Raw genomic sequence first — 9,944 nt, 5'->3', positions numbered from 1 at the left:
TCATCCGCCTACCTTATCCCCTGCATCAGGTTTCGTCTCCTCTTCAGATTTCGGGACGGGCTTGTTCACCTGAAAAAAAAACAAAAAACACCAAAAAGTTAAACTGTTGGCGAGTCTCCCCGCAGTACAGGAGCCCCTAGAGGGCTAGTGGTGGTATAATGGTGTCTGTATGCTGATGGAGAGTATTTCCGGGTCACAACCGACCTGACCTCTGAAACCGCAATGGTGGCAATGGCCTACAGGAGCCCAAAGGTGCATGAGCCATTCAGGTCAGTAAACACCAAACCCAGACCGGCGCACAAGGACCTGACCTCTGAAACCACTATGGTGGCAATGGCCTACCGGAACCCAAAGGTGCATTGGCCATTCAGGTCAGCGCAACACCAAACCAGCATATAAGGACCTGACCTCTGAAACCACACTGGTGGAAATGGCCTACCAGAACCCAAAGGTGCATGGGCCATTCAGGTCAGTGCAACACCAAACCCAGACCAGCGCACAAGGACCTGACCTCTGAAACCACTATGGGGGCAATGGCCTACCGGAACCCAAAGGTGCATGGGCCATTCAGGTCAGTGCAACACCAAACCCAGACCAGCGCACAAGGACCTGACCTCTGAAACCACTATGGGGGCAATGGCCTACCGGAACCCAAAGGTGCATGGGCCATTCAGGTCAGTGCAACACCAAACCCAGACCAGCGCACAAGGACCTGACCTCTGAAACCACTATGGGGGCAATGGCCTACCGGAACCCAAAGGTGCATGGGCCATTCAGGTCAGTGCAACACCAAACCCACACACATAGGCACATAAGGACCTGACCTCTGAAACCACTATGGGGGCAATGGCCTACCGGAACCCAAAGGTGCATGGGCCATTCAGGTCATTGCAACACCAAACCCACACACATAGGCACATAAGGACCTGACCTCTGAAACCACTATGGGGGCAATGGCCTAGTAATGGCCTACCAGAACACAAAGGTGCATGGGCCATTCAGGTCAGTGCAACACCAAACCCAGACTAGCACATAAGGACCTGACCTCTGAAACCACTATGGGGGCAATGGCCTACCGGAACCCAAAGGTGCATGGGCCATTCAGGTCAGTGCAACACCAAACCCAGACCGGCACATAAGGACGTGTGTCATTAAATAACAAAATAATAATAACAACAATAATAATAAAACATTGTTATTATTATTAATAATAATAACAACAGTAGTAACATAAAATAAGCAAAAACAAGAAACATTACCTCCAGAAACACATGAAAAAAACAATTCTGTTCTTCTTTAATAATAACGGAGCCCAACAGCTGTTCTAGGATCCGGGCTCAGACACAGTACCCGGCCCGTGTGGCAGCACCGATGGGTGTTTCAGTGTTTCTCTAACCCATAAATAAACACATCTGGTACGCCGGTGAGAAGACATTTTCGGCCTTATCACACCTCCGAGAAGTTGGCACGTTACACCGTTATCTCTTTATTTTATGTGTATGGTGCACACAGCGTGTTCCGGCTTTGTGGCAATTCCCAAAGCTCCGCACACACCAACAAAGTCATTGATCGATCCGATTAATCACGGAGCCATCAAATACAGCGGGATGGGCGAGCTGACGGAACCTCAGGAGTTGTACATTTCGATGCCGTTGCCTTTATACTGAACTATATCTGCTGCGTACAACTTGGATCGCTGCCCATTAGGCGCCAGCTCGTGACATCTCACATTTAGTTTTTTTGTTTTTGCTGCTCGCAAACATGCTGCTGGCTGGCAGGTGGCTAAGCCGTGAATTGAAGGCTTGGAGGTCCAGCTATGTATTGGGGGGGGGTCGACAAAACTTTTAGGGGGCTTCTAACATTTTACCTTTTCTATTTGTTTGGGTTTTTTTGGGCTTCTTTCTCAGTTTCCAAAATAGTGGAAATAAAAAAAAGAAGATTTTGCTTTGTTGCCTTATAAGGCAATGGAAACATTTTGGAGTTTTTTTTGGTCAGTTTTTCAGAACTATAAAAAAATTTTTTTTTAATACTGTATTTTTTTTAATACTGTAACACAACATTACAACTTTCTGCTTGTTATAAATTGTCCACAATGGTGAGCCGGAAATTGGGCATTTCTGGCAGCATTTAGTCTGCAAGAGTCGAAGGTGAGCTGCAGCCTCTGCAGCTCACCTTCACCAAAGTCTAGCTTTTCCAGAGTTCTCAAGGGCCAAGGGTAAGGACAGCCTTAGAGTGCAAGCTTTGAAGGCTAGCTATGACCGGGTGGGGTAAGGACAGCCTTAGAGTGCAAGCTTTGTAGGCTAGCTATGGCACCATAGGGTAAGGTCAGCCTTAGAGTGCAAGCTTTGTAGGCTAGCTATGACCACATAGTGTAAGGTCAGCCTTAGAGTGCAAGACTTGTAGGCTAGCTATGACCACATAGGGTAAGGTCAGCCTTGGAGTGCAAGCTTTGAAGGCTAGCTATGACCGGGTGGGGTAAGGACAGCCTTAGAGTGCAAGCTTTGTAGGCTAGCTATGACCACATAGTGTAAGGTCAGTCTTAGAGTGCAAGACTTGTAGGCTAGCTATGACCACATAGGGTAAGGTCAGTCTTAGAGTGCAAGCTTTGTAGGCTAGCTATGAACGGGTGGGGTAAGGTCAGCCTTAGAGTGCAAGACTTGTAGGCTAGCTATGACTACGTATGGTAAGGTCAGCCTTAGATTGCAAGCTATAAAGGTTACCTATGACCGGGTAGGGTGAGGTTAGCCTCAGATTGCAAGATTTGTAGGTTTGCTATGATCATGTAGGGTAAGGATAGCCTTGGATTGCGAGCTCTGTAGACTAGCTAAGACCAGGTGGGGTACAGTTAGACTTTTCTAAATAAGTGCAGCCAGCAAAATAACAAAGAACATTTGGCTATCGTTAGTTTGCAAACCATGAAGGCTAGCCAAGACCACATAGGATAAGATCAGCCTTAGATTGCAAGCTATAAAGGCTAGCTATGACCAGGTATTGTACAGTTAGCTGTTGACTGCAAGCTCTGTGGGCTTGCTATGACCATGTAGGGCACAGTGAGCCTTTGACTGCAAGCTCTGTGGGCTAACTACGACCATGTAGGCTACAGTAAGCCGTAGACTGCAAGCTTTGTGGGCTAGCTTTGACCATGTAGGGTACAGTTAGCCTTTGACTGCAAGCTTCGTGGGCTAGCTATGACCACATAGGGTAAGGTCAGCCTTAGAGTGCAAGCTTTGAAGGCTAGCTATGACCGGGTGGGGTAAGGTCAGCCTTAGAGTGCCACTTTGAAGGCTAGCTATGGCCACATAGGGTAAGGTCAGTCTTAGAGTGCAAGCTTTATAGGCTAGCTATGGCCACATAGGGTAAGGTCAGCCTTGGATTGCAAGCTTTGAAGGCTAGCTATGACCACATAGGGTAAGGACAGCCTTAGAGTGCAAGCTTTGTAGGCTAGCTATGACCACATAGGGTAAGGTCAGCCTTGGATTGCAAGCTTTGAAGGCTAGCTATGACCACATAGGGTAAGGTCAGCCTTAGAGTGCAAGCTTTGTAGGCTAGCTATGACCACATAGTGTAAGGTCAGCCTTAGAGTGCAAGACTTGTAGGCTAGCTATGACCACATAGGGTAAGGTCAGTCTTAGAGTGCAAGACTTGTAGGCTAGCTATGACCACATAGGGTAAGGTCAGTCTTAGAGTGCAAGCTTTGTAGGCTAGCTCTGGCCTCATAGGGTAAGGTCAGCCTTAGAGTGCAAGACTTGTAGGCTAGCTATGACAACGTATGGTAAGGTCAGCCTTAGATTGCAAGCTATAAAGGTTACCTATGACCGGGTAGGGTGAGGTTAGCCTCAGATTGCAAGATTTGTAGGTTTGCTATGATCATGTAGGGTAAGGATAGCCTTGAATTGCAAGCTCTGTAGACTAGCTAAGACCAGGTGGGGTACAGTTAGACTTTTCTAAATAAGTGCAGCCAGCAAAATAACAAAGAACATTTGGCTATCGTTAGTTTGCAAACCATGAAGGCTAGCCAAGACCACATAGGATAAGATCAGCCTTAGATTGCAAGCTATAAAGGCTAGCTATGACCAGGTATTGTACAGTTAGACTTTGACTGCAAGCTTTGTGGGCTTGCTATGACCATGTAGGCTACAGTAAGCCCAGTAAGCCGTAGACTGCAAGCTTTGTGGGCTAGCTTTGACCATGTAGGGTACAGTTAGCCTTTGACTGCAAGCTTCGTGGGCTAGCTATGCCCATGTAGGGTACAGTTAGCTTTTGACTGCAAGCTCTGTGGGCTAGATATGACCAGGCAGGGTACAGTTAGCCTTTGACTGCAAGCTTCGTGGGCTAGCAATGCCCATGTAGGGTACAGTAAGCCGTAGACTGCAAGCTTTGTGGGCTAGCTTTGACCATGTAGGGTACAGTTAGCCGTAGACTGCAAGCTTTGTGGGCTAGCTACGACCATGTAGGGTACAGTTAGCCTTTGACTGCAAGCTTTGTGGGCTAGCTATGACCATGTAGGGTACAGTTAGCCTTTGGCTGCAAGCTTTCTGGGCTAGCTATGACCATGTAGGGCACAGTTAGCTGTTGACTGCAAGCTTTCTGGGCTAGCTATGACCATGTAGGGTACAGTTAGCCTTTGACTGCAAGCTCTGTGGGCTGGCTATGACAATGTAGGGTACAGTTAGCTGTTGAGTGCAAGCTTTGTGGGCTAGCTATGACCAGGTAGGGTACAGTTAGCCTTTGACTGCAAGCTTTGTGGGCTAGCTATGACCAGGCAGGGCGCAGTTAGCCTTTGACTGCAAGCTTTGTGGGCTAGCTATGACCATGTAGGGTACAGTTAGCTGTTGACTGCAAGCTTTGTGGGCTAGCTATGACCATGTAGGGTACAGTTAGCCGTAGACTGCAAGCTCTGTGGGCTAGCTATGCCGATGTAGGGTACAGTTAGCCGTAGACTGCAAGCTCTGTGGGCTAGCTATGCCGATGTAGGGTACAGTTAGCCGTAGACTGCAAGCTCTGTGGGCTAGCTATGCCCATGTAGGGTACAGTTAGCCGTAGACTGCAAGCTCTGTGGGCTAGCCAGGCACGGTCACCGAATACAAGGCAGCGGTTGCAATTCTTTACCTAGGGTCCTGCAAAAAAAGTTGTTGCACAGAAAGGAAATCACACGTCTGGGTTTGCGGACTCACCAAGGTTTTGAAGAAGCTCATGACTGGATGGACCTCCGGCTGTGGGCTAGTTTGGGTGGCTTCTGCGCTGGTCTCCGGGCCAACTGGCACGCTTGCAGTCTCCGATCTCTGCCCGTCCGCAGCTGCTCGATTGCCTTTGTCTACGTTCTGAAGGACAGAGGAAAAAAGATCCTGTTTATTTAGCTGGCTGCAGCGCGAGCGCTCTGCCTCATTCCTCTCTCACAATCCTAATTCTTGTCATTCTCCAGCCCACACCGACCGAACAATCGCCCATTGACGGCCCATTGTTATCCGGACTCGCTGTGTCCCTGCACTAATAGATGGACACTTTGCAAGTGCTCAAGAGTCACATTTTGTGCTCCGCCGCAGAGGGAGAGAGAGAGCTCCAAAAAACAAACCCCCCTTTCTTCCCCTCGGTTGTGAGATGGGACACGTGTGATTGGGTCAGCCTCTGTCAATGGCCGATTATCTGCACTCAATGCCATCTTCTTCTCCAAAGCCTTGCACACACATCACTGGCAGGAGCAAGGACCGCAGCAGGGAACGCAGGAGGGAGCGAGCTGCAGCTGGTGGGGAACTACAAGTCCCAGAGTGCCCTCACCCCTGGGGATTGTAGTCCCTCCTTGCCACCTTGGCCTAAAAATATTTAGTGTCGCAGAGTACAAGCATGGCACATCACAGCAGAGCAGAGTATATCAGGAGAGGAGAGTTATATAGAAGGAGCAGAGTCATACAGCAGTGCAGAGTATTTCTGGAGAGGAGAGTTATAGAGGAAGGAGCAGAGTCCTCCAGCAGAGCAGAGTATTTCAGGAGAGGAGAGTTATAGAGGAAGGAGCAGAGTCCTCCAGCAGAGCAGAGTATTTCAGGAGAGGAGAGTTATAGAGGAAGGAGCAGAGTCCTCCAGCAGAGCAGAGTATTTCAGGAGAGGAGAGTTATAGAGGAAGGAGCAGAGTCCTCCAGCAGAGCAGAGTATTTCAGGAGAGGAGAGTTATAGAGGAAGGAGCAGAGTCCTCCAGCAGAGCAGAGTATTTCAGGAGAGGAGAGTTATAGAGGAAGGAGCAGAGTCCTCCAGCAGAGCAGAGTATTTCAGGAGAGGAGAGTTATAGAGGAAGGAGCAGAGTCCTCCAGCAGAGCAGAGTATTTCAGGAGAGGAGAGTTATAGAGGAAGGAGCAGAGTCCTCCAGCAGAGCAGAGTATTTCAGGAGAGGAGAGTTATAGAGGAAGGAGCAGAGTCCTCCAGCAGAGCAGAGTATTTCAGGAGAGGAGAGTTATAGAGGAAGGAGCAGAGTCCTCCAGCAGAGCAGAGTATTTCAGGAGAGGAGAGTTATAGAGGAAGGAGCAGAGTCCTCCAGCAGAGCAGAGTATTTCAGGAGAGGAGAGTTATAGAGGAAGGAGCAGAGTCCTCCAGCAGAGCAGAGTATTTCAGGAGAGGAGAGTTATAGAGGAAGGAGCAGAGTCCTCCAGCAGAGCAGAGTATTTCAGGAGAGGAGAGTTATAGAGGAAGGAGCAGAGTCCTCCAGCAGAGCAGAGTATTTCAGGAGAGGAGAGTTATAGAGGAAGGAGCAGAGTCCTCCAGCAGAGCAGAGTATTTCAGGAGAGGAGAGTTATAGAGGAAGGAGCAGAGTCCTCCAGCAGAGCAGAATATTTCAGGAGAGGAAAGTTATATAGAGGAAGGTGCAGAGTCCTCCAGCAGAGCAGAGTATTTCAGGAGAGGAGAGTTATAGAGGAAGGAGCAGAGTCCTCCAGCAGAGCAGAGTATTTCAGGAGAGGAGAGTTATAGAGGAAGGAGCAGAGTCCTCCAGCAGAGCAGAGTATTTCAGGAGAGGAGAGTTATAGAGGAAGGAGCAGAGTCCTCCAGCAGAGCAGAGTATTTCAGGAGAGGAGAGTTATAGAGGAAGGAGCAGAGTCCTCCAGCAGAGCAGAGTATTTCAGGAGAGGAGAGTTATAGAGGAAGGAGCAGAGTCCTCCAGCAGAGCAGAGTATTTCAGGAGAGGAGAGTTATAGAGGAAGGAGCAGAGTCCTCCAGCAGAGCAGAGTATTTCAGGAGAGGAGAGTTATAGAGGAAGGAGCAGAGTCCTCCAGCAGAGCAGAGTATTTCAGGAGAGGAGAGTTATAGAGGAAGGAGCAGAGTCCTCCAGCAGAGCAGAGTATTTCAGGAGAGGAGAGTTATAGAGGAAGGAGCAGAGTCCTCCAGCAGAGCAGAGTATTTCAGGAGAGGAGAGTTATAGAGGAAGGAGCAGAGTCCTCCAGCAGAGCAGAGTATTTCAGGAGAGGAGAGTTATAGAGGAAGGAGCAGAGTCCTCCAGCAGAGCAGAGTATTTCAGGAGAGGAGAGTTATAGAGGAAGGAGCAGAGTCCTCCAGCAGAGCAGAGTATTTCAGGAGAGGAGAGTTATAGAGGAAGGAGCAGAGTCCTCCAGCAGAGCAGAGTATTTCAGGAGAGGAGAGTTATAGAGGAAGGAGCAGAGTCCTCCAGCAGAGCAGAGTATTTCAGGAGAGGAGAGTTATAGAGGAAGGAGCAGAGTCCTCCAGCAGAGCAGAGTATTTCAGGAGAGGAGAGTTATAGAGGAAGGAGCAGAGTCCTCCAGCAGAGCAGAGTATTTCAGGAGAGGAGAGTTATAGAGGAAGGAGCAGAGTCCTCCAGCAGAGCAGAGTATTTCAGGAGAGGAGAGTTATAGAGGAAGGAGCAGAGTCCTCCAGCAGAGCAGAGTATTTCAGGAGAGGAGAGTTATAGAGGAAGGAGCAGAGTCCTCCAGCAGAGCAGAGTATTTCAGGAGAGGAGAGTTATAGAGGAAGGAGCAGAGTCCTCCAGCAGAGCAGAGTATTTCAGGAGAGGAGAGTTATAGAGGAAGGAGCAGAGTCCTCCAGCAGAGCAGAGTATTTCAGGAGAGGAGAGTTATAGAGGAAGGAGCAGAGTCCTCCAGCAGAGCAGAGTATTTCAGGAGAGGAGAGTTATAGAGGAAGGAGCAGAGTCCTCCAGCAGAGCAGAGTATTTCAGGAGAGGAGAGTTATAGAGGAAGGAGCAGAGTCCTCCAGCAGAGCAGAGTATTTCAGGAGAGGAGAGTTATAGAGGAAGGAGCAGAGTCCTCCAGCAGAGCAGAGTATTTCAGGAGAAGACAGTAATGAGGATGTTATTGTCCCAGAACAAACACTATATACATGTATGTTCTTCTCGCACACAACATGTTTTCCATGGAAGTGTTCCCTGTGTTTTATGTCCCGGTCAGAGGAGGAATGCGCCAGATGCTGGATTTACGGGGAAGGGTCATAAAACTCCATTATCGCCATAAATTGAACAAACACGGACGTCTTCCTAATCTCCCATGAGCCTTCACCGGCCGCAGATTGTGAGACTGTGAACATTCGGATTACCCGGCTGTGTTCACATCATCACATGACACCCATTCCATCGTCTTCTACGTGACCCATCGCCTGTCCATAGGGGCCGCCATATTGTCCCCCCAAAAAATAAACCCTTAACGCACCACTCCACCCTCCTCAGATCAAGATGACAACACAGAACAATGCAACCATAGGACTCAACTGTAAATCCTTTGTCTTTTCTCTTACACTGGTTCTTGAATGGTCCAACATGGCCAGTAGTCCATTGGGTGGGCATGCTGCCAGAGCATTCACGCTGGCACATTATTCTGTCCCCATGTTGGACACAATGGACAACTCAAGAGTCCAATAAGGGAAGAATACTTATCACAAGCAGATCTTATATGTGATTTTGGTTACGGGTTAAGGTTGGGTGCAGTACCGGGACAACATCCCTTGGCACAAATGGTCAAAGTGCACCCCCCCATCCATGGGCTGCCAACTACGTCAGCATCATAGGTTGCAGGTTCTGCCCTTTTTGTGCCCCCCTCCTGCTGAAGCGCCCAAGGTGGTCACCTCTTAAGCCTAACCCTCAGCCCAGCCATGGCTGGGTGTATTAAATACCAACGGATGTACTCATTGCAGAACCCAACTCTGCCCCACCATGACTATGGCAAAAGCATGTGAGGTAGCCTCGCTTCTCCTGCTGCAATATCACTAACGGAACAGAGAAGTTCTAACCAATGGTGAGACACCATGTCTGGTGAGGGGTAAGGGCCCCGGGTGGATGAAGCTGGGATCAAATGGGTGCATTCCTATAGACTTCTATGGGAACACAAAAACCCCATCTACACAGGTCTTCAGTTTGGGACTAAGACAGGGATAGGCAACCTCAGCTGTGGTGAAGCTGTGGTAGGAGCCATGCCTTTGGCTGTCAGAGTCTTGCAATGCTTCATGGGATTTGTAGTTTCACCACAGCTGGAGGGCTGAGGTTGCTTACCCCTAACACTAGACATAGTGATAGCGCCCATATTGGCCACACAGATATTCTGATTGGACGGTGGCAGTTGGCCCAAGGTTGCCTATCCCTGGAACTAAGAAGTATCAATGGAAAATGAGTTCTTTATGGTTGAGTTGAACAGAAAGTTAAGGACGGTCCGGGAACATTATCAATGGGAGCGTAGCACGTGTGCCGCAATCAATCCGATCTGCCAGATAGGTCAGGAGATGAATTTTGATTGGCCGATGAACTTCGCTCTTGACCCTGGCTGTGATCGAGTTGCAGAATGCCCGCATACCAGCACAAGGAAAGCAACCATCCGCAGCACAATAGGCGGCACATGCAATACATACGTGACATTTCTGCATGTTAATGAGCCGAGGCCGATGTATAGTGGGACGGATTGTAAAACGGGGTCATTAATGCAGAGCGCCCATCACTGGGGCCCTTT

General features: G+C 49.0%; 1 protein-coding gene across 1 annotated transcript in view; it reads right to left on the bottom strand.

The window, feature by feature from the left end:
- Window positions 1–9,944, bottom strand: part of BCAS1 (breast carcinoma amplified sequence 1) — a 36,443-nt gene that overhangs the window by 23,188 nt on the left and 3,311 nt on the right. Inside the window, exons 3-4 of the mRNA XM_018560670.1 lie at window positions 5,167–5,321; window positions 13–67 (exon numbers count right to left, since the gene is read on the bottom strand). Of these exons, the coding sequence (XP_018416172.1) occupies window positions 13–67; window positions 5,167–5,321 (210 nt within the window). The remainder of the gene's footprint in view (window positions 1–12; window positions 68–5,166; window positions 5,322–9,944) is intronic.

The sequence above is a fragment of the Nanorana parkeri genome, unplaced genomic scaffold, assembly GCF_000935625.1.
Source record: "Nanorana parkeri isolate BGI_ZX_2015 unplaced genomic scaffold, ASM93562v1 scaffold474, whole genome shotgun sequence".
Taxonomy (NCBI): domain Eukaryota; kingdom Metazoa; phylum Chordata; class Amphibia; order Anura; family Dicroglossidae; genus Nanorana; species Nanorana parkeri.
Note: the sequence above shows the minus strand (reverse complement) of the source record. Positions and strands in the feature narration are given on the sequence as shown.